We start from the raw sequence: 27850 nt of genomic DNA, 5'->3' as shown, positions 1-27850 counted from the left end.
TGTTGTTTTCAGCCCAATGCTCTAGCTAGCCAATCAAGATCCCTTTGAATTTTGTTGCTGTCTTCCAGGGTATTAGCTATCTCTCTCAATTTTGTGTAATCTGCCAATTTGATAAGCGTTCCCTGAACCTCCTCACCCAAGTGATTAATAAGAATGTTGAAGAGCACTGGGCCCAGGACCGAGTCCTATGGTACCCCGCTTATTACCTCCTCCCAGTTTGAGAAGGAACCCTTGATAAAGCACTCTGAGTATGATTCTGTAGCCACCTGTGGATCCACCTGATAGTTGTTCAATTTTGCCCACATTTAGCCAGCTTGCTAATCAGAATTATCATGGGGCACTTTGTCAAAAGCTTTACTGAAGTCAAGATACTGTATATTATATCCATAGCATTCCCGCAGTCTACCAGGGAGGTTACCCGATCAAAAAATGAGAAAAGATTAGTCTGGCAGGATTTGTTACTGACAAATCCATGTTGGCCTTTCTAGTAATCACTGCATTGTTTTCAAGGTGCTTACAGATTGACTGCTTTATAATCTGCTCCAGAATTTTCCCAGGGATCGGTGTGAGGCTGACTGGCCTGTAGTTCCCTGGTTCCTCCTTTTTGCCCTTTTTGAAGATAGCGGGCAACTTTAGCTCTCCTCCAGCCATCTTGCACTTCACCCATCCTCCACAATTTTGCAAAGATGACAGCAGTTCCAAGAGTTCTTCAGCCAATTCCTTCAATACTCTAGGATGCAGTCCATTGGGCCCTGCCGTTCCTTACACTCACTTATACACAGAACACAAGAGACATCAAAATCAGGAGGAACAGGATTTATGTTGCATACTTAAAAACCACACAGCATTGGGGGGTAAAAACAACTCCTACTCAAGGGCAGAAAATGTAGGAGACAGGCAGGCCAGAGAGAAAGAGAGAAAGTAGGACTCTTTTGGGAGGAGGGTCTGCCCCCCCATGATGAACACTTGGCACGGCTTACATGATGCTTGCTGGAGTGAAGACAGGGGCCACACACAGGGTATCTGTGATCTCCCAGCCACAGGACAGCGGGGCACATGTACTCTCCCGGTCCTCTTCCTCGGGGTGCAGCAGTTTCCCCTGCAGGAGCTGGGTGGCTTCCCTATAGGCCGCAAGAAGCCCAAAAGAAAAGGAAAACAAAAGAACCAAATTGGTCTCTCAGCTCAGTTCTTTCTCAGCTATACAAGCCAGGGGACTATTCCCAATTCACTCCCACTCACTCCACGCACTTGTGGGGAAAAAGTGGAATTTGCCACCTGCCCACAAATGCAATAACGACTGTGGTGCAAACTACACTCTTGGATTTTTAAAAAAGAATAATGTAGCGCTTCAAGAGTGCTCAAAATACTTAACATCTATTACCTCAGTATTCATTACAGCAATTCTATAATCTAGCTCAGTGGTTCCCAACCTTGATGAGCCTGGGACCCCCTTTATAAGCTGAACATTTTTTGTGACCCCCTCCCCCCAGGGAGGCAGGCTGGCTGCCAGGAAGGAAGGGGGAAAGCAGCCTTTCTTTGCAGGCTTGCTTCTTTTTGCTTCACAAAAAGCCCTCTCCTCTCATTCTAAGCAAGGGTGTTGCCAGTAGCGGCAGTGCAAGGAGACAGGAATCAGTGATAGTAATCCCCTCTTCTTCCTGGTAGCTCCACCCTCAGCCTCCTTTGGCATCTGCCATGTATTTTATAGGCAGATGCCTGCCCTTAGTGCGCCTGAAAGAAGCTCTGGCGCTTCAGCAAAAGGCCTCCCCTCTCGTTTGGAGCAAGGGGGAGGTGTCATCTGCAGCGGCAGTGGAAAGCAGACAGTGTCGAGGGAGTGAAGACTTTTTAAAAAAATTAATAAATCATTCATTTCTTTACTGTTCACGGCCCCCTCTGGATTACTTCGCATGTGCCCCCGGGGGTTCCGGCCCCCAGGTTGGGAACCACTGATCTAGCTCCATCTTATTATTTCAAACGGAGAGCTGAGACTGTGCCATTGACTTCATAGCAAGGTGAGATTTGAAACACTGGACCTCCTGGCCTATTGCTCAGTTGCTTAGCGGAGCATTTGAAAGCTGACTGGATCCCACTCTCTAGGATGTGGTTGGGGCTCTCTCAAATCCAAGCCTTCCTGTCCTTTATGACAGTGGTGGGAAATCTGGAGCCATCCAAATGGCATTGGACTCACTTCAGCCCCAGCCAGCAACATCTGGAGGGCCACAGCTTTCTCCACTTCTGCCTCGAGTTCTGACTCCCATCTCCCCTTGCCTTCCTAAGGGGTTCTGGGAAATTATCTCACCAGGCCATTCGTGACATGGCGTAGTGGATCTGTGCTTGCTGTGCTCCGCTGGGAACAGAGGAAGCTGGCATGGTGTGGGCCCCCATGTTTTCAAAGATCAGCCAGTCCCCAACATGTAGTTCAGGCAGTTCCATTCCATCTGCAATGCGGTCCAGCCCATCACCAGTGGGTCCCCAGAAGCTGCTGCTGTGCAAGGGAAGGTCTGGAGAGGGCTTCTGCATGGAAGGAAGGGTAGAAAGTAGTTATAACTGACTCACCAGACCTGTGAATTTCCATAGTCATAAGGAGTAGAAGCATGTCTTTTAAAAAAGAAAGCTCAGATTCTCAGGTTATTGAATATCTGCCCCCTAGTACTAACCATTTGTATGCTTGTACATAATCCCAGGAGAAATGTACAGCCTAATAGCAATGCAGGCACTTCCAGCAGTTTCTAAAAAACATCATAGCTGGAAAGCAACCAACAGTTTACAGGAAGAATCCAGCAAAAGGATTTGCAACTAAGTTGCACTGAAACTTAAGTTACCACCATGACAAAAGCCTATTGCATCACTGGGGGGGGAGGGGAGAGGAGGACTTAAGTAGCATTGCCATGTCTCCAACTTTCATCCAGACACTCTGGTTTTTTTGGGTTCTCCCCTGGTCTCCGGGCAAGTCACCCCAATGTCTTCCAGTCTCCAGTTTTCCAGTCCAGCTGCCTGGCCACACATGCGTGTTCTGCCCTTCTAGCCGTGCATGCACCGGCACCTGCCACCACCCACAACCAACAATGGGCAGCTGGACCAGAAAACCGGAGGATATGGCTGTGGAGAGCCACTGCTGGAGCCACCAGGATTGCCATTGGAGGCCCCCACTTTGCCATACCCAGCTTCTTTGCTCATCTCCGCCACATGCCCTGCCTCTCCAAAGGGGGCCCCAGCCACTGTGCTCAGACGCAAAGTTTCCCGGAAGCACTGCGTCACCTGCTCTCCGGACCTGGTGAACCTCTCCTGGCTCTGCCGCACCCCAAATCCTGCTCCTCTTGTCTGCGTCCCCTACTCAGCAAGGCGCAAAGGCAGCTGCCTCCAAGGAAAGTGTGGGGTGGCCAGGCAGGGCCTGCCAAACATACCAGGGTGTAGAGAGGCTCCCTCCAACACTCCGCCTCCACAGCTCACTCACAGTCGCTGCAGCTCTCTTGCTGCCACTAGCATCTCCAGTTTGGGGGCACAAGGGCCTCAGAGCAGACAGATGGAGGCCCTCTCTGAGGTGAGTAAACGGCATGATGAGGAGAGCAGGCAAGGAGAACTGAGAGGGTTGGGGTGGCATCTGGGAGGTGCGCTGGGCTTCTGCCACTAAGGACCAGTTCCAAGCCTACTTAAGCAAGATGAAACTCCAACTCAGTTGGACTGCTTTCTGTCAGTGCATAAGATCTGGTTCCATGTCTGTTTCTGCGGCATTATTAACTGTAAATTTTTTTCCCAACAATCCCTGAGAATTGCAGTTCTGTGATGGGGAAGGTTTGCTTGAATGGTATACTCCAAGCAACTGTGGTTGGTGCTTAATGTTTGATGCTAATGACATCACTAGGGCCCGCCACTGAAATCTCAGGTTTTATTGTATTTATTTATTTATTTGATTTCTATCCTGCCCTTCCTTCCAGAAGGAGCCCACAGCAGCAAACAAAAATACTAAAAGAACTCTAAAACATCTTAAAAACAAAAGACTTTAAAACAGGACAAAAGCATATTTTAAAAAGCATCTTAAAAAGCAATTCCAATGTCTGAATGGCCCATATTTTCTCCCAATGCATGTGTGGTTTTTTGTACTCCATATTAATTAATCCGAAGTAACAAACACGTGACTTTTTGAATTCAAAGAACCAAAGCTGGGGCGCTGCCAGGTGCTTCAAGGACTCGGGCTGCAGGACCTTGCTGTGGCACAAATTTACTTTTTGTTGTTCCTTTGCTCATGGTGTTTCGTATGCAGCCTCATAGATCTGCACCAAACGACACCATCAGGGGAGGAGGAGGAGGTGGTGGTTTTGAGATGCTTCTGACCTGGCAACCTTAGACTTAAGTCACAATTCACTTTTACCCCATCTGTCCCAACCCATGCCTAAGGTAAACACACCCATCCACCAGCATCCCCAGCCCCTACAAGCAGAGAACAGATGAACTATAGGGAGTGGTAGGGCAAACAGTTGTCGGTCACATCCACCACCTGAGGGAAGGGATGGAAAACAATAGACATTGCAAGGATGGCACAGTCACTCCAACCCCACTACCCCGGGCTACATCTGGACGGCAGCAGCATTCCATGAACTACAGCTGACCCAAGGTTTTCTGCATCCCTCCCCTCCGCCCCCATGCCTTATCACAGGTTATCTGCAGATTTTGCAGGAGAGGTTCAAGAGCACAGGTTTGCACAGGTCTGCACAGTTAGAGTGGACTTTTTGGTGTTTGGAGGGTGATGAGGAAATACATGGAAAAGTGTGGGATGGACAAATGACTAATGGAAAGATGTATAAACACCCCACAAGCAAATCAGGATAAATGCTCCATTGCCATATAACCCACCTCATAAATAAATCAGAACAAATGCTCAATAAAGACCAGAAAGAAAATAACTTCCACATAAGTTTTGTGCAAGCAAATCAGGGTGAATGTTCAACAAAGAGGTCATCTGGAGGGGCCTGTATGCTGGGCAGACTAACAAAAGCCCATTAAATGGTGAAGAGTAATAATACATATTTTATAGGGGTGGGATTGATAGACCTGTTTTATCTGTATCGATGTGTTTTTAGGTTTTTATTGGTTGTGTTAGTTTTAATTATGATGATGACAGGTCACAAAAATCTAAAATATGTTCAAAACATTTTAAAGCAAATTACATTCACAACTAGAGAGGATCCTACAAATATATTTCTCAAGTGTCAAAGGCAAAGGTGAGGAGGTGCATCTTCAGCATTCACCAAAATCTGTACAGTGAAGATGCCAGGAGCATCTCTGTGGGAATTCCAGAACTTAGGGGCTGCCACCAAGAAGGCCCTCTCCTGGGCCACCCCCTCCCCAAAGCTTCTGATGATGGCAGAACTACTAAGACCCTCCACCCCCCAATCTCAACACCCAAGAGGGTCTGGTCTATCAGATATTTGGGACCTAAGTCATTTAGGGCTTTAAGGCACTAGCGTGAGCACCTTAACATAACCCCAGAAACAAACTAGCAACCAATGCAACTGTTTTAAAACGGGGGTTATGAGATCCAAATGGAACCCCAGCCCATAATGTGACCACTGTATTTTATTTATTTATTTATTAGATTTATATCCTGCCCTTCCTCCCAGTAGGAGCCCAGTATTTTAGTATTTTAGACTAGTGGAGGTTTCTAAGTAATCTTCAAGGGCAGTCCCATGTAGAGAGCATTGCAATAATCTGATCTGAGTGTAAGTTGCTTTGGGTCTCTCTTTGGTGAGAATAAGCCACTAACAAATATAATAATGAGAGTTGGCCGGGATTGCTACATGTTCATTCGTAATGCCTGTGGGTGTTACTACATGGCAATCTATTGTGGATTTCGTGCTGGTCATGCATGCAAGTCTTGCGCAGTATCCACACAATGTCATCCTCATCAAAATGCCATCCCACATATCCCACCCCCCATTTCTCTGGCTCTGCTCAAGGGTCCTATTGCAAAACTCTCCATACCTTATGCAGGATGGGTATTGGGCAGATGTTGTTGAAGATGACTGAGCCAAAGGAGCCGTAGACGCCATCATTCATATGGTAGATAAAGCTCTTCTTGCCACCACCGGGGTCTTCATCTGGGACAGTGGCAGAGGAAATGCAGCAGAGGCCAAGTCAGGGGGGGGTCTTATTTGTTTGTTTGTTAAATTTCTATCCCGCCTTTCCACCAAGCAGTGCCCAAGGCAGCTAACAGCAATAATACAAACACAATAAAATAGCAAGAAGATACAAAGTAAAAAGAAAAAAGTAAACCAACATAAAGCAAGTACAAGATAAATCAAAACAAGAACTTGCTGTAATAAACCAATTACTACATATTTACAAGTCGGCATATGGGTCAAAAACCTGCCTAATGAAAATGCCTTTGCCTGCCAGTGGAAGGTCACCAGAGATGGAGCTGGTGGGCTTCTCTTGGCAAGGAGCTCTACAGCCTGGGAGCAGCCACCAAGAAGGCCCTTTCTTGAGTTCCTGTCAGATGCACTTAACATGTTCGCAGGACAGAAAGAAGGGCCGCCCTCGCAAATATTGGGATATAGAGAACTGTCTAAAGCCAGCACCTAAGTTCACCCTGTGCATGGTGATAGCCACTTTCCCTCTTCACTCACAGGGCCTCCCTACTCATAGCAAGCTGGTTGTTCTAGACTCACTGGTCGTATGGAAAAGCCACAGTTTGTCAGGACCTCACCCATCTTTGCTCCGTGAGTTGATCAGTGGCATACAAAATTAGAGCATCAGCACATGCTGATTGATCTAGACAACCAGACAGCCATGGGGAAACCTGCCAGCACATACCAGGTCAGGCAATGTTTGCATGAGAAGTTGCTGGTCCTGTCCCCACTGAAAGTGGTTCCTGTAATGCTGAAGTCACACATAAGTCAACCTTTGAGGCCTTAGGGTGAGATAGGCAGAACAGGGATGTTTGGGGGTTTTGAGATCCCGACATGCACACCTTCAGAGCTTATAGCTGACACCACAAGTTAGCAAAGCCAGGCAGTTGTTGGGGCCTAGACCACTTAAGGGGCCCAGCAACTAACCTGCCATCTTGGCTGTACATCCAGCCACTCTGGAGGCAACTGCCCAGGGCCTGCATCATAGGAAGATAGGAAGCTGCCCTATACCAAGTCCATCTCGCTCAGTATTGGCTACACTGACTGGCAGTGGCTGTCAAGGGCTTTATGCTGGGACATTCCTAGCCTCACCTGGAGATGCCAGATTGAACCTGGGACCTTCTGCTTGCCAGACAGGTGCTCTGCCACTGAGCTATGGCTCTTCCCAAAGAGAGAGCAATCTCCAAGGCCCACAGGGCTGGCACTGCAGATGCTCCACTGCTTCCCACCTCCTCTCCCTCCCGCGTGCAGTCAATGACGGCCCTTCTCAAACCAAGGGGCACAAGAAACCCCCAAACTCTGCAGCTGGCTCTGGCTTAGCACCTAAAATAAGAACTTCCTGGATGTGGCCTGGCCTGGACCACCCCTTGTTAAAAATTAACACCTTTAACTTTTATAATTAAAGCATCAAACAGTTAAAACTAATTTAAAAGGTAGTGCAGACAGGAGAGGGGGAGCTACAGAGGGAGAAAGTCTGGAAGAAAAGAGCCCTTCCACAGTTGTGAGTCAGTGGGCTGCAGCTACTCGGGCGACACGCTCTGCACATGCTGGTCCCAGGCTACGGTCTGAAGGCACGCAAGGACACCTGAAGCTAAGCACGTCTAGGGTACAGTCATTGCCTGGATGGGAGACCCCCTGGGAACCACATGTATGCCGCCTTGGGTTCCATGATGAAAGGAAGGCGGGGTAGAAATGTAATAAAACGAACAAATGTTTCTAGGCACTGTTGTTAACATCAAACTTCAGAGGCACAGTCCCTGGCTCTGAAAGACGCTTCTGTGCCTGCTATGCTGTGGCCCTAATTACGTTCTAATATTCAGAGAATGGCACTTTGCTCAAGGCTGCGGAACCTTTCCAGCCTGAGAGCCACATTCCCTCTCGGGCAACCTCCCAGGGGCAGCAAGCCAAAGCGAGCGGGGCCAGAGGCACAAAAGTGGGCAGAGCAACTGATGTGACTCACAGAAGCCAGAGGTTCCTCCCCATGCACATCTCCATCCAGGCAAGCAACAGGTATGTTGACAGTGCAAGGATACAAGGCAGCTAGTGGGGGGGGGGGCTGGAGAGGAGGCCTGTGCTGGGGGCAAGGGGAGAGTCTCAGGGGCCAGACAGAGAGGCCTGGTGAGCCGCATTTGAAATTCTCTGCCTTGAGATGAGGAGGGCAACCCCCTTTTTCTGTTCCTTACAGTGTGGCATGCGCACAATGCTCCTTGTGGAATCCAGGTGGAAACTGTCCCTTTAGCTGACCAAACCTACCATCAGAGCCCAGCTGGTCCAGGGGAACTTCCTTCTTGGCAGCAACATTGACTGCTAAGGTAAAGGCCGAATCCACATAGTAGCGCCCCAGTTCAGCAATGATCTCCACCCCACAGCCTTCTGGGAAATATAGGTCCAAGGCAGAGTTGACCACAGCTGCTGTCTGAATAGTGCACGGGAGAGAAGAGTCCAAATCCAGCTGTTACAAAGGTGTGCAACAGAAGTCTGAGGCAGAACTTTACAAGCTGCCTGTGGGTACATGCAACTGGGGCCAGGCTAGATGGGACACCGTCCCCACACTTTGCCATTTCATGCATGTTAAAAGGGCAGGCAGGGGGTAGCGAATCTAGACCAGAACTGCAGAGAGAAGAGCAATAGATTAAAGCTCTCCTGTACCTCTCACAGGGGTCTCAGTCCAAATTGCCACCCACTCACCCTGTGCTTGCTATTTAGCCTAAAAAAACCCTGTCCATGCAATTACTAGTAAAGGTTACAACATGTGGAGGATTTTAGTTAGAAACAAAGTGAGGGGAGGTGTACAAAACTATGCACGATGGAGAGAGAGAGAGAGAGAAATCTTGCACGATGCTAGAACCCAGTTGGGTCATCCAGTTAAGTGGAATGTTGGAAGATTCAGGACAGACCAAAGAGACCACTTCTTCACACACCACATAGTTCTAGGGAATTCTCCCCCACAGGATGTTGTGACAGCCACCAATCTGGATGGCTTTAGAAGAGGATTAGACAAATTCATGAAGGATAAGGCTATCAATGGCTACTAGCCACAATGACTCTGCTCTTCCTGCACTGTTGGAGGCCGTATACCTCTGAACGCCAGTGGCTGGGAATCACAAGGGGGTGGAGAGAGGGCTGTTGCACTCAGGTCCAGCTTGCGGCATCTGGTTGGCTGCTGTGAGGAGAGGATGCTGGCCTAGATGGGCCCCCTTTGCTCTGATCCAGCAGCCGGACTCTTCTGATGTTCTTACAAAATGTGTGCACGGTGTCTTCTAGTGTACCCCTTGGTTCTCTCTTTTGCACTTGAGAGCCACAGACAAAGAATGCATTTTATTCTGGTGTTAACACCCCCCTCAGGTCAGAGCCACTACCATATTCTTAGTAGCCTCCCCCGCCTTTAAAACTGGCCAAAAGTATTTCAGAACTCTCTACATGGTACGCTCCAATCTGAGTCCAGGACAGCCAAAATATGACAGTATTAAGTGTCCTGAGATTGTGTCCACTCAGAAACCAGGACTATTTATTTATTATTAAATGTATCTCCTGCCCTTGCTCCTAGGCTTCTCTTATTTGTAGAAGATTGTTTTTATTATTACTAGCAAAATACCTCTCATTATTATGAATGAAATGATGGTGGGGTGGACCCTTGTATATTGCAGAGACATGTTCACAATCCCTTTCCAGCAGGTGCTTAGGCCAGGTGGTGCCCCTGAAGCCCCGAGCTAAGCCAGCCAAGGTTGCCAAAGAAACAGAGGGTGGTCGTACAGGAGCAAAGGTGCCTGGCTGGGAGCCTGACTGCTGGGAGACCCTGGGGCCGCATAAAAGCCATACATTTAAAGCACATGATTTCCCCCAAAGAATTCTGGAAACAGGCTTGTTAAAGGTGCTGTGTAGTGTAGTTCTATGAGGGGTTAACTACAGTCCCTAGGATTCTTTGGGGGGCATAATGTACTTTTAATGTATGGTGTGTATGCAGCATTCTTACAACCACTAAGAACTGAACCCAATACAGTATCAGCATAACCTGGAATCTGTTCCTCGGTCTCTCTCTCTCTCTCTGTGCTTGCTCACATGTTATACTGAACACATGCACAAGCTGTCTTGTACGTGTTTGTGGGAAAAAGTGCACGCTTGTTCATGTGTACAGCTCAACTACTGTGTACACAGACAGACTGTGCACTCACTGAGTGTAATGTGTGAACATCCTTTCTCAGTTTTTAGTGTCTTGCATTTGTCCTCACACCAGGTAGTCTAGGCTGAGGCAATCATGGCTTGCCATTGGACAGCCAGGCCTTGCACATGACGAGCCAGCTGTGCCCCAGTCCAGCCTAGCTTGCCATCTGCTGAAAAAGAGGAAGGGAACCAATCAGGAGGAAAGATCGTACCTCTTCAAAGCGCCCTCTGGACTCTTCAGCAGCAGGAAAACCCCCTCCAATGTTCAGGAGGTACATCTTGTAGCCTAACTCTGCACCCATTTCAAAGACCAGGCGAGCATCTGCTATGGATTGAGCGAAGAGCTGAGGGTCGGTACAGCTGCTTCCAATGTGGAAGCTGGAACAGAAGGCAGGTGGGTTCATTGCTTGCTTTTCAGAACTGTTACTTTTTCTCCTGCATCTCCATGTGCAAAATGCATGTATATTGACCAGGAAATAACATTTCCACAGTTTACAAACAATTGGTCCACAGGAGAAACTAAGTAATTCTTAAAGGTAATATAGATAGCAGGATACATACTTACTTTCCTCATTTCCAGTCCACTTTCTAGATCCTTTAGAAGAGCATATTTGGGCATCTTGATCTGCTTCTCCAATGCTCAGTGAAGCAAACCTAGTTTTTATTACATTTGTCCCATCTTGATTTTCATTATCTTGTTTATCAGAACAGAGTATATATTGTAAAGTTGCTTCAGGATGTCTCAAGGTTAGCAATTCATCATTTCTCTAGCCAATGTTTTTATTAAAGGTCATCTTTTTCTTTTTTACTTTTTGCATAATCAGCTCTGGCAACCTTGATCACACAGACCACTCGCTCTTTATGTGTACATACAACATAATACAGGAAAAAGAGCTTCTAAAGGGATTGTATATTCTTATTAATCATTTTCCAATACTTTTCTTGCTTTTGGACATTACCACCAAATAGGATAATCGTCTCCCACTTTTTGGTGTGTGTGTGTGTGTGTGTGCGTGCGTGCGCGCGCACTTAGGTCGTACTTATTTTATTTATTTTAACAGTTATAGCTGCCCTGAGGTGGGAGCTCTCAATTGTGCCCTGGCTCCTCATGGAGGCTGGCAGATGGTCTGTCCCAAGTGTTTCACTGTGGTATCCACATACATGCCCCATGTCCTAAGCAAACACTGGGTCCAAGACTCAGGCTGTAAACACTCTCATTGCCAGATCAAAGCGGTTCAATTAGCCACACCTGGAGGGGGTACAGGTTGATCTGCTGATCAGTTGTGAAATCTCCCACCAGGTTTTACAGCAAAAAGGGGCAGGGTTTGACTAGCATCGTGGGCCCCCATCTTCAGAAGAGAGAGGTGGAGATGCACTGGAATCAGCAGAACAATTAGTATGTTTCTACCCTCAGCCATTGACAGGGACTGCGAGTCCTGGGGGAAGACGCACACACAACGGGAGCAGAAGAGCAAGACCCTTGAAGTCTAGGGGGCCAGCTGGAGAGGCCTGAGGTATCCCTGATGTAGGAGAATGAGCATGCCTTGGCAGAGTGCCCTTTTGACAGAGCAACTCAATCAGTACAAGGAATTCCACAGCATACCTGATGCCAACAACCTCAACATTCATCTCCTTTGCAGTCTCGAGTAGATGACGGCAGATTTTAAGGGTGGCGCCAAATTTCATGCTCAGGCAGGTAGAGGATCTCGAGTCATCAGTAGCCAAGCACAGAATCATTCTGTGGAAAACAGCGGGAGGAGACAGCAAACTCAGTTGACAACTATTACTGTTGCAGGTTACCGTTTATTCTGAACCAACACTGAGCCAGGTGCAACATGTAAAGTAGGCTCAGAAATGGTGTCATTTGCAAAGATCCTTTTCAGGAAATGCCTGTAACAACCCACCACACCCCACACAGATTCTGCATCAGGGATGAGTTATAAAAATTGACCCCTTTTGCTAGTTGTTTTTGCATCCCCCCCCAAATGAAAAATCCAGATTTTCAATGCATATGAATTTGGGACAAGGAATGTCACATGGCATACCCCTTTTTGACTTGTATTATTTCAGGCTGCAGTCGAGGGGGACTCTGACATCACTATGCTCGATCCTATATTCAATAAATCACCTCCATGCATATAGCAAACTAATCACGCCCACACATAGATCATTAAAACAAGAGTTGCTGTGGAATTTTCTGCTCTTGGAAAAAAGTAAATGACAGGTGTATACACCAGTGCACTGAATGGGAGCTCCATCATCAGTCTTACCCCTCCCTCCATCTTCCAGGTGGTGTCAAGGACTGGAAGCCTGACCCCCACCATGACCATGACCATGACCACCCCTTGGCCATTGGAGAGCTCCAAAGACTCCCAAGGGTGGAGACGGCTGGGCCCCGAAGCTCTCCAAAACAGCAGCGCCAGAAGAGGCTTCCGCAGGGGAAGAGCCCCAGCTGCAGGGATCAGGCAAGTGAGGCAGCTGCTTCAGGTGGCAGATGCTGGGGGGTGCAGGGGCAGTGGCAGCAGCCCCACCAGCCAATCCTTCTGGCCCCTCAGGCACTCCTCTCTGTTGGAGGACAAAGCTGTGTGCATCATATGCCCTGTCCTGTGCCCACCCCGTGGCCAAGCCAGTGTGCTGCCCACAGGTGTGGTAGAGGATGCTGTCCACTAGTCAGTGTGGAAGTAAGACTTCTGGCCAATCCCAGGAACAAAGGAGGCTGTCTTAGGTCCAGGGTTTTAGACAGAGGCCATTCCCAGCCCTAACTGGAGTTGACAGGTACTGAACCTGGGACCATTTGGATGCAAAGAATTTGATTTGTCACTGAGCTGTGGCTCATGGGAGCTACAGGAAGACAGGAAGCTGCATCATGCCTCATCATAGAGCTTCGGCTATGGGGCGGTATACTAATGTAATAAATAAATAATAACAACATCAGAATATCGGTGGTCCACCTGGCTCAGTACTGTCTACACTGACTGCCAGCAGCTCTCCAAGGTCTGAAGTCAGTGTCCCTCCTGGCCCTATTATTACCTATCTGGGAATGTCAGGGACTGAACCTAGGATCTTCTACATGCAAAGCATGAACTCTGCCACTGAGCTGCTGGCCCTTTCCTGTTCCTGTACGTGGAATGAGGCACCATCTTGCCCTTCGTCTCAAGCTGCAGAGTGTTTTGGGCTGGCCCCACCCAGCCAACAGTGAAACCTCCATCTCCAATTCCAGGGGAGGTTGTTCTGCTCATGTTATCAGACTACCAGCAGCCCACAATGACCTTCTTCCTCCATCCCACCAAGCCCAGAAACTGCAGGAGATGCTCCTCACATGCCAGAGCGCACCAGTCCCTGCAGAATAGGATACCCCTCCTCCACATTCCAAGCAGGATGCCTCCAGGCAACAAAATTGCTCTAGACCAGTGGTGGAGTAACACTCCAGCCAGCCTGCTTCTTCAGCATCTGTGCTGATGTGCTCACACAAAACTTACTCAGATTAGGCTGTATGAAGTCCTTACTGAGCATTTGTTCTCATTTGTTGTTGGAGTTGTTATATAATAATAGGCATTCATCCTGATTTGCTTCTGTGGTCTTTATACCTCTTCCCATTCATCATTTGTTCATCCCACATTTCCATGTCACTTTTCTAACTGTGGTTCTTTTTTAAAGTGGATTTGTAGCTCTACAGCAACGCACTTCAATCCACTTTAATTGTGTGAACCTAAATTTTCTGGCATGTGCTTGAATCTCTCCCACAACATACTGACAGCCTGGAGGCCACCTCATGGATTCTGGAATCTGGCTGAAACCTGAATCTCACTCCACAGAGAGCTCTCTGCAGCCTGACCTGCACCTTCCCACACCTGGGCAAAAGATTCCCATGGGCTCCAGCCTGTAAGCTGCTCTAGGATAGGTGTTTGGGAAAATGGGAGTGTGTAGTGTCACAGGCACCAGCCACACAGTGCTGTGCACAGCTGGCTTCTGCTTCAAACTCAAAGAACCAATCCACACCCCCAAACGCCCCATGAGCTCAACCCTGGACAGAAAATGGGTTTATCTGAGCAGAATGCAGTGAGCACCTTTCTAGGGTGACTAAACGCACCCTAGCGTTTAGCCTTCTTCACAACCAACCACAATGAGGACTAGAAGTTCTTTTTTCCAACTGAAAAGCGAAACCTTTCAGGGTCCCAACAAAGGCCCTGGATCCCCTGTGACCATCTTCTTTAAGATTCACCACTTTTGCTTGTTCCTCAAGGCTCTTCTGTCTATTGCAACTCTCCCCTTCTACATATACACCCACAGGTCCTACAGGCCCTACCTGGCAGATGGGTGGTTCCGTGCTACCTTGCTGAGCTCCACTTCATTGTCAAAAGTCATCAGATGCACCCCTTGGCTAGCTGCATATCTGATCAGGGAGATCTGCTTGCAAGGGCTGGTGCAGATGATTCTGTCTGGCGGGACTCCAATACTCTTCACCAGTGCCATCTCTGTCTGAAAGGCCAAAACAAAAGATGTTGGGAGGAACTGGGCCTTGGGGAGCTGACCTGGGAGCTGTAGGATAACAGATACTGTCTCCCTCATTCCTGCACCACCAGAAGGGCTGGTAGAAAGAGGACTTGCAGGCATTTTAAGCCACAGACTAGAATCCTCCTGATCCTGGGAGTCCAGGCTCTGTTTCCTGTAGGCTGTGGCCTCTGCAACTGTCTCCTAATCATTCCCATGGCCCGCCTAGCCCTGTTGTATCCATCTGGATGTAGCAAACTTAAGAACTATGCCCTGATCTCTGGCTTTCCGCCTGGATTACATCCTGTTTCATCAGCTACTAACTGGGATTCAATTCATCCAGCACTTAGGGTGAAGACAGATGTGAAATATATAAAGAGAAGCTGCAGTGAGCTTTTCACCTGTAGTACACTTTGCCAACTTGGTGCCAACCAGATGTTTTGGACTACAACTCCCATAAGCCCCAGCCAAGCACAGCATGCTGGATTAGGCTGATGTGAGTTTCAGTCCAACAATACCTGCAGGGCACCAAGCTGGAAAAAGCTGCCCTGCTGTGTGAGCCAGGCTTCCTTCCAGCCATTGGCAGGAGAGACCTATGATTTTATCCAGATGAATGCTGGTTCTGTCCTCAGTCTCCCCGCTCCCTATCTCCATATTTCAAGCAGGCTGTTTACTTCTGTCTTTAAAGGACACATTTTTTAAAACTGTTTATACTGATTGATCCATCACCATTTTTTAAAAAATAGAAGGAAATATTTTTAAAAAGAGTTGCAAAATGTCCAGTTTGTGACTTCTGGGCACTGGCCAGCCAGTACTATCTGCAGTCACCTTTTGTCGCAAACTTAAGAGAACTGGTTGCAGTTGGCTGTTGTCCCCCCCCCTTTTTTTTTTTTTTAAGAACTCAGCTCTTTGTGCTGAACATGTTCTGGGTGCTTCCAAATCATTACCACTGCTCTGCAAAGGATACACCCGTCCACTGACTTTGCCACAACAAAGGTATCATGGAAGATGAACCTCTATTGCAATTGATGTTGCCTGTTTGCGGCTTGCAAAAGGATCTGCAGCAAGGAGATCAAGACCCCTTTGCAGGGCAAGGATTATAATTAGTTCTTGAAAATTCTCCCTCTGAAACCATTTGCACAAAAGCAGTTTCACTGAACTGCTATTGTCATCAATATGATGGTTGGAAAAGAGTTTGTGTATCTTCAAGCAACTGAACACTACAATGAAACAGCAATTAGTGAGAAAGAATATTGTTAAATCCATTCAGCACATCTGTTTTTCCTTGCACCTTATAGTGAGCTTGTTCCCCCTTTCCTTTTTCGTTGCCAAGGTATGGCCGCAGATTGCAGGACCGGACCAGGGCTGCATATGCTGTGCACCAAACAAGAACACATGAATCCAGCTTCTTCTTCAAGAGAGCCCAGTATCCTGCTTCCACCATGTCCCTACCTTGTTGGCACAGCCAAACCCGGCCCCCAGCTCTGCCAGCATCTGAACCACTCCCTTGCTGCGGTTGCATTTTAGGGCATAGAAAGGCTTGATGCGGGGCAAGGCCTTGAGGAGGTGCAAATGTTTCTTCATCACATCCTCAAGATCCGCCACAAAAAAGGCTTCTCGGCTTCCCTGGAAATGAGGAAAAAGAGTAAGAGATTGTGTCCCTGGGGCAACACACCCAAATTATTTATTTTAACATGTTATACATTTCTGGGAGGAAAGGGGGAGTACAAAGACGATAAACATTCAAAATTCAGCTTTTCAAAATTCATACAGAATTGAAGTGCAGGATTCTGAGACCTCTATAACTTACACACATATGCACAATGCTAGCTACTCTTATTTCGTATACAGCTATTCCTCAGACTCCCAAGGTTTCACCACGAACTGCACACACACTAGGGGGTCCCACAGCATCCGATTGTCCTGATGCACAACCTATACTCTGGACAAGAGGCTACTGTAAGGACAGAATATGGAGAAACTGATTGGTTTCCCATCAGAAAGGTGTGAGATGGGTGTATTTTATCACCCTACTTGTTTAATCTATACACAGAAAATATCACACGGAAAGCAGGATTGGACGAAGATGAAGGATGAAAATTGGAGGGAGAAATATCAATAATTGAAGATATGTGGACGATACCATACTACTAGCAGAAACCAGTACGGATTTGAAATGAGTGCTGTTGAAAGTTAAAGAGGAAAGCACAAAAGCAGGACTACAGCTGAACATCAAGAAGACTAAAGTAATGACAACAGAAGAGTTATGTAAAAGTCAACAACGAGGACAATGAACTTGTCAAGGATTATCAATACCTTGGCACAGTCATTAACCAAAATGGAGACAATAGTCAAGAAATCAGAAGGTGGCTAGGACTGGAGAGGGCAGCTATGAGAGAACTAGAAAAGGTCCTCAAATGCAAAGATGTATCACTGAACACCAAAGTCAGGATCATTCAGATCATGGTATTCCCGATCTCTATGTATGGATGTGAAACTTGGACAGTGCAAAAGGCGGATAAAAGAAAAACCAACTCATTTGAAATGTGGTGCTGGAGGAGAGCTTTGCACATACCATGGACTGCGAAAAAGACAAAAGTGTTTCCCGTGCCTCGATACGTATTTCTTGGTTTGCGGGTGCAACTGCCTATCCCAATTTGTTTCTTTTTTTCAATATGAATACTGCATTCCTTTCTAGTTCTTATAGCTGAAGAAATCCTGAAAAGTCCTCCATACTACAGTGATTCTCAAACGGTGCGCCCAGGCACACTGGTGCGCCCTAAGAGGTGGCTAGGTGTGCCTCAAATATTGTGAAAGTATATTTTAAAAATGAGAAGAAAACCATTTGTATAAGGTAAATAATAGTTTTCTATAGTTTAAGTTATTTTTATTCATAGGTTAAAATATATTAATATATTTTTAATTTTGTACATGAAGTGCGCCAGAAAATTTTTATATGTTTTACAATGCGCCGCAAACCAAAAAAGTTTGAGAACCACTGCCATACTATCATGGCTAGCGCCTGGTCAGCAAAGGAAGAAAAAGAAGACTGGGGATGTGGCTGTTCTGAAGAGAGAGAATCGATATGTGTACTATCTGATTACAAAGAACAAATACTTTCATAAGCCTACCTATGACAATCTACGGAAGAGCTTGGAAGCTATGAAAATCCATTGCCTTAATATTGCTGTAACTTATATTTCTATGCCGAAGATTGGGTGTGGACTTGACCGCCTGAATTGGAGTAAAGTTTCAACAATGCTTGATGAAGTATTTGAGGATACAGATGTTAGCATTACAGTTTATACCCTTTAATTTATTATCCTGTTGTATTCTGTGTTTGTAACTGATTTGTGAAAAGATGGTGATGTGATTTTGTTCTATTTCCCTTTCTCTTTCAGACATTTCTCACCATTACTAATATCCAATCATAGACAGTGTTTTGTAGAAATTTATAGTTAAAGCTTTTAATTTTTAATCTCTAATTTTTAGGATTTTGATTATGTCTATATGGAATGTACTTGTGTTTGGTTGTAAGTCGCCCAGAGTGGCAGATTAACCTCTGCCAGATGGGCATCTAACAAATCTCATAAATAAATAAATAAATAATTCGGTGCTAGAACAAATTAAACCAGAACTATCATTAGACGCTAAAATGATGAAACTGAAGTTATACTTTGGACACATAATGAGAAGACATGATTCACTAGAAAAGACAATAATGCTGGGAAAAACAGCAGGGAGTAGAAAAAGAGGAAGGCCAAACAAGAGATGGATTGATTCCATAAAGGAAGCCACAGACCTGAACTTACAAGATCTGAACAGGGTGGTTTATAACATATGATCTTGGAGGTCACTGATTCATAGGGTCGCCATAAGTCGAAATCTACCTGAAGGCACATAACAACAACAAGACCTGGACTGGGGAGAGCCAGGTTCCAGTCCCTGCCCAGCCCTGAAGGATGTGGGAGGTGGTGGGCCAGTCGCTATCTCTTCGCCTAACCTTCCTCACAGGGCTGTTGTGAGGATACAGTGGGGAGAGGAACCATTATACTGCCTTAAGCTCATTGGAAGAAGGGGAAAATAAAAATGAAAGTCATGAATAAGAGTAAGACGTTCCTGCCATCAAAGGAAACTCCCTCCCCCAGTATTTCTGTGGCGCCAAGGACCTGGTGCAAGATGTGTTGTCAAACCGATTGGGAGCAACAACCATAGTGCAATTAAATTAAACATACATGTAAATAGCCACTTGCCAAGAAAAGCCAACAGAGTCACATTTGTCTTTAAAAGACAGAGTCAAGAGGGTCAGATCACTCCAAAACGCTTTGGAGTTGTTTTAAAACACAATAGCAGAAGCTTAAGTGGAGTGTATACTGCAGATCAGGAAAGGCACCACCAGAGGATCCCAGCATGGTTAATGAGCAGAGTCAAAGAAGGTATTAGAGGCAAGGCGGTTTACTCATTTGGACAAGACTTCCAAATGAGGAGAATAAAAAGGAACACAAACTCTGGCAAAAGAAATGCAAGAAGACAATAAGGGATGCTAAAAAAGAATTTGAGGAACACGTTGCTAAGAACAGAAAAACCAAGGGCAGTTTTTAAAAATTCAAACCAGGAAACCTTCTAGGGAGGTGGTTGGACCCTTGGATGACAAGGGAGTTAAAGGTGTGCTAAAGCAGGATAAGGAAATTGCAGAGAAGCTATATTAATTGTTTGCTGTCTTCACAGCAGAGGATATAGGGTGGCTGTGCCTGAACTAACTTTTGCAGGAAGAGAGTCTGAGGAACTGAGGGAAATAATGGTGAGAAGAGATGATGTTCTAGGCTTAATAGACAAAATAAAAACTGACAAATTGCCAGGTCCAGATGGTATCCACCCAAGAGTTCTCAAAGAATTTGTGAGATTGCTGAGTTTCTAACAAGAATATGTAACTTATCCCTCAAATTTGCTCTCATACCTGAGGATGGGAAAGTGGCCAATGTAACATCAATCTTTAAAAAGTTATCCAGGAGGGATCCCAGAATTACAAGCTGGGTAGCTTAATGTCTGTCCTGCAAAAACTGGTAGAAAGTAAAATAACGAAATATGTTGAAGAATAAGCTTTGCTTAAGCAGATCCAGCATGGCTTCTGCTTGGGTATGTCCTGTCTCACTAACCTATTAAGAGTTCTTTGGGAGTGTCAACAAGCATTATTGAAAGAGGTGATCCAGTTGACATAGTGTACTTGGACTTTCAAAAAGCTTTCAACAAGGTACCTCACCAAAGACTCCTGAGTAAACTTAGCAGTCATGGAAGAAGAGGAGAGGTCCTCTTGTAGATCAGGAACTGGCTAGGAAACAGAAAGCTGAGAGCAGGAATAAATGTATAATTCTCCCAAAGGAGGATGTAGAAAGTGGAATTCCCCAAGGATCAGTATTGGGACACATGCTTTTTAACTTGTTCATAAATGATCTAAGTTGTAGCAGATAGCTCAAGGAAGATGTCAACCCAGTGTGTGGCCGCATATGAAAAGGTAAATTCCATGCTAGGGATTATTAGGAAAGGTATTGAAAATAAAACTGCTGATATCATAATGCTGTTATATAAATGTGTGGTGTGGCTGCATTTGGAATACTGTGTACAGTTCTCATCGCCTCATCTCAAAAAGGATATTGTAGAGTTGGAAAAGGTCCAGAAAACGGCAACCAGAATGATCAAGGGGATGCAGTGACTTCCCTATGAGGAAAGGTTGCCGCATTTGAAGCTTTTTATAGAAAAGGCGAGCAAGAGGTGACATGATAGAAGTGTACAAAATTATGCATGGCATGGAGAAAGTGGACAGAGGAAAGTTTTTCTTCATCTCACATAACACTGAACATTGGAGGACTGGGGACAAACTAAAGTACTCTTCATGCAGTGTCCTGCCCAGAGTGAGACTCACGAGATGGAGACGAGGATGGAATTAATTCCTGTTTTATTAAAGTAACATCAAAGGCAATGCGTTTCATAGGCACACTATGCTAGCTCACTGCAATCCCTAACTAGGCTACCTAAGTACACTCTGCAGTGTGTGAAGAAAGTTGACTCAGCACCCAGGTCAGGGGAGAGCAGGCTTAAGCAGGAAAGGTCTTTGCCCGTAATCTCTGACTCCTTCGAAGACCCTCCCTCTGACCGAAGCGCTTCTCCCGGCATCGGGCACAGGGCAAAAGGGGGCGTACCTCCACTGGCTCATCTGACAATACAGTCTCGATAGGTGCCGACTTGGCTTCAGGAGGCGGGGAAGCGCTTGAAGTGCCAAGAGGGGAGCTCAGGGGAGGTGGAGTTGGCGCGCGCGCCAAGACATCCCCCAATGACTCTATGGGGGCATCTGGAAGTTGAGCGCGGTCTTCTTCAGCGGAAGAACTGTCTGTGGGAACTGGCACAGTGTCAACCACACACCCTCCCGCCTCGTCCTCGAAAGTCTCAACACCCTCTGATTCTTCCCCTTGCCCTAGCAGCCGGAACTGACACTCATCCAGCCCCGCTCCTTGATCCTCCTGAGGGAGCTGGGGCTTGACATGCAGTGCATAGTTAAACTCCGGAATTCGCTCCCATTAGACAAATTCGACAAAGAATTAGACAAATTCATGGAGGAGAAGGCTATCCATGGCTACCAGCCACCATGGCTGTGTTCCACCACCATAGTCAGGGGCAGCAAGCATCTGGAAACCAGCAGGAACGTCCTGCTTGTGGGCTTCCCACGGGCATCTGGTTTGCCACTGTGTAAACAGGATGCTGGACTAGTTGAGCCACTGGCCTGATCCAGCAACCTCTTCTGTTTTTATTTAAAAACTTTTTTAAAAAATGCTGCCATTCCAGATTTTCAATCAGGCCATTTTATTACTGTTTATTTTCGTTATTGTTTTCCATTTCCCCCCCTTCTGCTTTTTAATCATTGTGAAATAGCGGCAACACTTAAAAAGCATGTTAGTGCACTTTTAAAAAAAAAATGATAAAAAAAGGGATGTGTTCAGGTGAATGGTCATTTTCCTGCCCACATGGTTATGTCACACCCAGTAGTGTGGTGTGGCATAGTTATTTATATAACACCTTTTGGGTCAAAGGACCCCAAAGCAGTGAACAACATTAATACATATTACAAAAGTAACATATGGTAGAAACACATAATAGATCAATCAAAATAATGTTAAAAAACATCAAGAAAATTAAAAATTCAGCAGTGTGGATAGAACATAGCAGGATGTGCAGACAGAGAAAGGACTATAATTCCCCTCCCACAATTGCTTCTGCCTCTTACCGCCTCAGAAACCTCCAGCAGGAGGTTCTCTAGCAGGTCCCTGGTGGTGAAGCCCTCCTCCACCATCATGATGTCCGATTCATCCAAGTACCTGGTCATCGTTACTGTTGAAGGAGGATATTGCTTCTAAAGCCTCCGTCAGTATGGGGTATAGTTTTTAAGTATGCAACACACTGCAAACGAAAAGCAAAAAGAACAGTTCAGGCAGACTCCTCCTCCTCAACCCATTAAAGCCAACAAAAGGTGCTCAGCAGTCACACCATCCATCAGCTGCATCTACACTACCAACTTCTTCCTCACAACCAGCCATGAGGACTAGAAACATGAAGACTAGAAAGCCAAACATCTTTTCCCTAGCTGAAGGCTTAACCTTTCAGGAGTTCACCAAGCCTCTGGATCCCTTAGTTACTGTACATGAGATCCACCAGCAAGGAGGCTCCTCCTGGCCTTAATGATGCCAGCCCATTGTGAAAGATAAACTGAGAAAACCAAGGCAGATATTTGCATTTCATGCAGACACATTAAATCTATAGGACTCCATCGCTGTGGCCCTCTGCTGTGAAAAAGTAGGGTTTGAACTTGAAACCCCCAGCATACAAATAAATAATTGTAGTCCACATTAATCCATGTGACATCCTCTTTGCCTTGCTGCAGATGTGAAAATATCAGTGTTGGCACAATCTAAACTGTTTAAGGACTTAACCCAATAGTTTTTAAAAAGGCTACATGTTTGTTGTTGTCAAGATCTGTCAGGGATCATCTCAGGCGGAATAACTTCCCTTTAATGTGGCACACGTCCGCCTCTCCAGGAGTCAAAACTGCTGCTACTCCGTCAGCACAGGCAGAGGCAGAGCAAGACTGAGAGAAGCTGGGACCACCAGGGTCTAATGAAGAGCTCAGAAGCTTAAATTACCCCAGTGGATGCAATCAGGGAGGAGATGGAAAGTGGCTTCCTGGGGACAGAAGTAGAGACCACTGCCTCTTGGTGCCACTAGTCCCTTCCACCATATGCAGGGAGGCAGACGGAGGCCTGAGAGAAGTCCTCCCTGGATTCCCCAACTCTATCAGATGAGGATTTTGGAGGACCTGACCATTCTTAAGAAGGTGCCAAGAGCACAGCCCCTGGACCTTTCACTCCCCAAACACTAAAGCCTTGGAAAAGGGGCACTTGGAGGTGCCTTGGGATGCACCATGGAGTGGTGATTGTATTGCCTGTAGAGAAATTTGATTCAGTTCAATTTAAAGCCAAATCTGTCAAATTTGCACTTTCTGAAACAGCAGAACACAGGCATCCAAAATTCACACATTCCAAATTTTTGATGCAGTTCTCCAACTAACCAATGTTTCCAAAAATGCATGTATTGTGGGGAAATGTGCACAAAATGAATATGTTAGCGAAATATATGTTACATATTAGGAGAAACTGCTTGTAAAAATGTGTACATTTGTCAAAACTGCATACAAAATGTGTTTACTAGGAGAAATTCGCTCTAAAATGCTGAATAATTTTTGTGAGGATTTGTTTGTTAAAAATCACTAATTGCTGCAGAAATGTAGAGAACTGAATTTAAGATGCAAAAAATGAGAAACTGAGAGGACTGAAATGGACTGATCTTCCCACTCCTAACTGCCTGGGAAGGGCAGGTGGATTGGAGGTCTGACCTTACATCTAATGTGAAATGTCAATAAATCATGTGCAGCTGGACTTGACTTGTCTGGCTCCCATTTGGAGCTTGATTTTGAATGTATTCCCCCATGGACCCCAAAGCATTTAATATGCCTCTTCTACAGGGTGGTCCCACAATGGTCATTGCTGCTGTTTGCTTTCATACATCGATGTGTGTGGCTCTTTACAGAGCAACATAAGCAAAAAAAGGGGGGCAGGTTCCTGTCCCCAAACAGCACTTCTCTAGCAGAAAGACAAATGGAAAGAAGCAAGTAGAGAAAAGAAATGGGCAAAGTCAGAGCAGCGGTAGAGATACAGCCACACGTCTTCTGTGACTGCATTTCAGTTAGGAGGAAGGGCCAATGGCTTAAGCCAAAGCCTTCCTAGAAATGATGGCTTTGGAGGAAGAATTTAGAACAAGAGAAAGAGGTGCCACCATTGGTTCTAGGCAATGTGGTGACTGACAGTGGGAAAACAAGGAATGGGATGACAGTCACCCTGTAGTTCCCTCCCACAGACATCAGTCAACAGGCCACCCTCTTCTTCATCATTACTCCAACCAGCAGGCCGAACCTTGCAGTACAAGATTCCAGCCTTGCTGGAGAAGAAGGCAATTTAATGGTTAAAAGCCGACAGCAACCTCTAAATGCCAAGCCACAATGCCTTCCTCCTCTCTGTCTGTCTGCATCATATTGTGCCTGGGGGGAGCTCAGGTAGAGGCCCCACTTGCACGGCACATGCATTGCACAGGTTACAACCGTTGTCAGCAGGAGTGTAGTGGCGAATTCAGAAGTGCAGGGTCGCTTCATGATAGTCACACCATGCTCCCTCACAGCCACGCCCCCTTTCCACTTTGACTCCCTTGCTCTCCGTGTGGCCTCCGAGTCCACACTGCACTACAACAGACATCCCCTAGGAGCCAATCAGCATGAAAGGGGAGCCTGTGAATTCACTACTAAGAAGAGTCTTCTCAGTGGCTGACTCACCTCCTTTCACTCTGATTGGCTCCAATCGGCATTAAAGGAAAAGGATTTTTCTCAGTAGCTAACATGCTCCCCTTTCATGCTCATTGGCTTGTACTTAGGGACCCTGCTCCCAAAAAAGTATCAGGTCTGCAACCCCCAGCAATCCTGGGTGACTACAACCCTGGTTGTCAGAAACTGCCAGTTTCTGCCCAAGGGGAGGGGAAGATCCTATAGTCCTGGTCAGCAACTAGTGGCCCTAGAGGGCTACCTTGAAAATAGTTTGTCTCATAGTACTAGAATCCAATGAAGGGGAATGCTTGAAGATTCAAGACAGACAAAATAAAGTACTTCCTCACACAACACATAGCTGAACTATGGAATTTGCTCCCACAATAAGTAGTGATGGCCACCACTTGCATAGCTTTAAAAGGAGATTAGACAAATTCATAGAGGGTAAGACCATCAGTGGCTACTAGCCATGATGGTAATGTACTACCTCCACTGTCGGGGACAGTATGCTGGGGATCACAAGTGGGGAGCGTGCCTTTGCGCTCAGGCCCTGCTTGCAGGATTCCCAGAAGAGGCTTCTGGTTGGCCACTGTGAAAAAACAATACTGGGTTAGATGGACCTTTGGCCTCATCCAGAAGCAAGGCTCTTCTGATGTTTTTAAGAGCGTGACAGGTGATGTGCCAGCATCTCAACCCACCTTACCACTTAATTTTTCTTTGTCGGTGTCAATCCTGTGGATACACCAGTGTCTCTCTGTAGCACAACAAGATGCAGGTTTGAGTAGTGACCACCTGCCCAAGTGGTTGTCCCAAGAAGGAGTTAGACAAGAACAGCTCACGGTGACCTCTGACATGTCTGTCCCCTTGTCTTCTCATGTTGGGACAAGTGGACCTTGCAGAATTTTGTCCTTTATCCTTTTTGGGGCACTGCACAGAGTTCAGAGGCTACAGATGAGAGCCTCATCTCTAAGAGAGATGTGGAACGTGTGTGTGTATTAGACTCCTGGATTTAGAAGCAGATTCTCGTACTTGTAGATTAGTTTTATTTTATTATTTGATTTATATCCTGCCATTCCTCCCAGCAGGAGCCCAGGGTGGCATGATGCGCACGTATGTCATTGCAGGCATGATCTTTGCAGAGATTCCTTTCGTGAGTGAGAGAACGGAGAATACATCTCTGAAGAGAGTGCTTGCCATCTGCTGTTTTTTATATATGCACTTGTATTAAAATTAATATTTATTTTAAGCTATGTAGCTCGATTAATTGTGAGACACTTTTTAGTTGATTAAGGGTTTTAAAAAATTTATTACCTGGTGATTCCCAAACATTTTTTCCCCATGGACCACCTGAAAATTCTGAGGGTCTTGGCAGACCACTTAATGGTTTTTCTGCCTGTTGTAACAATTGTAATGCAGTTTGCTAGATGCTTTATGATTATAAACTGTATTTTTATAGACACTCTGTGGACCACCTGAATGGTCATGGACCACATTTTGGAAACCCTTGTATTAACCTAACCAATAAATCAGCTAAGGCTTCAATCCTATACCCATTTATCTAGGAGTATACACTGTTAATTTTCTAAAAACATCATTTTGCTTATATAAAACATGATGATGATGATGATATGTGGAGCGCAGAATTTCAACTAAAACAGATTTTTAATAGCAGTCTCCTCATTCCACATATTAGGAAAGTTTTAAAAGCAGTTTGTTGTGTTTTAAGAAAGTGAGAAACCCCTTGCATGACCCTATGTAGTTCTTCGGATCCAAGCCATTTTTACCCTGTTCTTCAGCGCGCCCCCAAAAGGCTCCCAGAGTAGCTTACAAATAGCAGTAGGTCTACAATCTAAAAGACATGACACAAAACAAAAAGAGATTGGGAGGGAAGAGGAAAACAGAAAACTCAGGCACCAGTTCTTAGCTACAGAGATCTTGAAACGACCAGCTGGAATGAAAACAGTCGCAGGAGAAGAGTCAGAAGTGATTATTCTCTCTGCTGAGCCAGTGGGGGGCCCCTGGAGTACAGATGTATAGCACTGCGCTGCACTGCACATCTTGCAGTCCTAGTGGGGAACCATGTTCATGGACGTGAGCTCTTTGGAGTTCAGGGATATAGGGATATAGACAGCGCCTGGGATGCAAAGAAAAAGCTTCCGTGTGCGCTTTTAGTAAAAGTTGACATAGCTCAGGGACAGAGCACCCTGTTTAAGGAACCCTGCTTAACCCCTCTCCCCCACAACAAAACAACCTGTCAGGCTGCAGGGTTCCTGCTCTCTCCTCCATTCATTCATTCACTCATTGCATTTATATCCCACCATTTCTCCAAGGTGACACACATAGTTCCCCCCATCTCATTTAATCCCTACAACAGCACTGTGAGGTAGGTTAGGTTGAGAGACAATGACTCTACCTTGAGACATTTTCAAGATAATACTGATTAGGCACCCTTCAAAGCCTGTGGTACTCGCAGCCAGGGTAATTAAGCTGGGTTAAAAGGGTGAGTTTTTACTTTCCAAGGCTTATGGGTAAATGAGCTTTTAAATTCATATTTTAATAGGTTTCCATCAAATCCGGGTCACTCACAACTTTGCTTATGCACACGAACACTCTTTCCCTCTCTTTTAACCCGCATTAATGATTGTACGTGCTGAACGGGGTGGGGAGGGGAGAGGGCGCCACTCCAGGTTAAAGCGAGCCTGGGATGCCCGCCACTCTCCCTCCCCTCCCCAGAAGAAGGCCTCACCAAGTCCCGAAGCCTTCCTCCTTCCCGGGTGGCTAGGTGTAATGCCAGGGGGGTTCTCCGGTGAACTGTGAGCTTTTGCAACACCCCGAGGCGCAGTTGCTGCTGGGGATCCGAGATCTCTGCAAGGGGAGGAAGAGCCACCTCGTTACCGAAACGCTCGGCCAACCCTGCAGGAAAACCCTTCCCTCTCCCCCCCCTGCCGGCCCGCCCCGCCCTGAGCCCCCCCCTCTCCACGCCCATCCTCCCCCCTCCCGCCTCCTGCCCACACACCTTAAAAAGCATTTAAACGGATTTTGCCCATGGGTCTCCCAAGAGTAAATAGAGGCTTCGGCAGTGGCTGCTCCTCCTCCTCCTCCTCCCCCCACTCCAAAGCCTACACCATGCAAAGCAACACCAGCTAATCTTAGGCGAGGG

The 27850-nt window shown here is 46.3% G+C and overlaps 1 protein-coding gene across 2 annotated transcripts; it reads right to left on the bottom strand.

The window, feature by feature from the left end:
• Nucleotides 1-801: 801 nt before the first annotated feature.
• AZIN2 (antizyme inhibitor 2) lies at nucleotides 802-27848 on the bottom strand. Of its 2 annotated transcripts, XM_061597153.1 has the most exons (12): nucleotides 27707-27848; nucleotides 27437-27555; nucleotides 25178-25279; nucleotides 22051-22223; nucleotides 16227-16400; nucleotides 14590-14762; nucleotides 11887-12021; nucleotides 10496-10661; nucleotides 8376-8538; nucleotides 5977-6092; nucleotides 2297-2511; nucleotides 802-1121 (listed from the first exon to the last, which is right to left on the bottom strand). In XM_061597153.1, exons 4-12 carry the CDS (start codon nucleotides 22147-22149, stop codon nucleotides 977-979), a joined length of 1386 nt encoding a protein of 461 aa, XP_061453137.1. In that variant the 5' UTR covers nucleotides 22150-22223; nucleotides 25178-25279; nucleotides 27437-27555; nucleotides 27707-27848; the 3' UTR covers nucleotides 802-976. The 2 variants fall into 2 exon arrangements, with proteins under 2 accessions (XP_061453137.1, XP_061453136.1); XM_061597152.1 differs by lacking the exon at nucleotides 25178-25279.
• Nucleotides 27849-27850: the final 2 nt, after the last annotated feature.

Source organism: Rhineura floridana, chromosome 15 (genome assembly GCF_030035675.1).
Source record: "Rhineura floridana isolate rRhiFlo1 chromosome 15, rRhiFlo1.hap2, whole genome shotgun sequence".
In the NCBI taxonomy this organism is placed as follows: Eukaryota; Metazoa; Chordata; class Lepidosauria; order Squamata; family Rhineuridae; genus Rhineura; species Rhineura floridana.
The sequence above is the reverse complement of the archived record's forward strand: the minus strand, read 5'-3'. Positions and strand labels throughout refer to the sequence as shown.

What these genes read in the sequence shown, in the direction of transcription:
- AZIN2 (XM_061597153.1), bottom strand. Translation starts at nt 22,149, where the DNA reads ATGACCAGGTACTTGGATGAATCGGACATCATGATGGTGGAGGAGGGC. An exon ending in GGTTTGGCTGTGCCAACAAG is followed by an intron (nt 14,763 to 16,226) that starts GTAGGGACATGG and finishes TTGGCCTTTCAG; the next exon opens with ACAGAGATGGCACTGGTGAA. An exon ending in GGACCAGCTGGGCTCTGATG is followed by an intron (nt 6,093 to 8,375) that starts GTAGGTTTGGTC and finishes CCACTGTCCCAG; the next exon opens with ATGAAGACCCCGGTGGTGGC.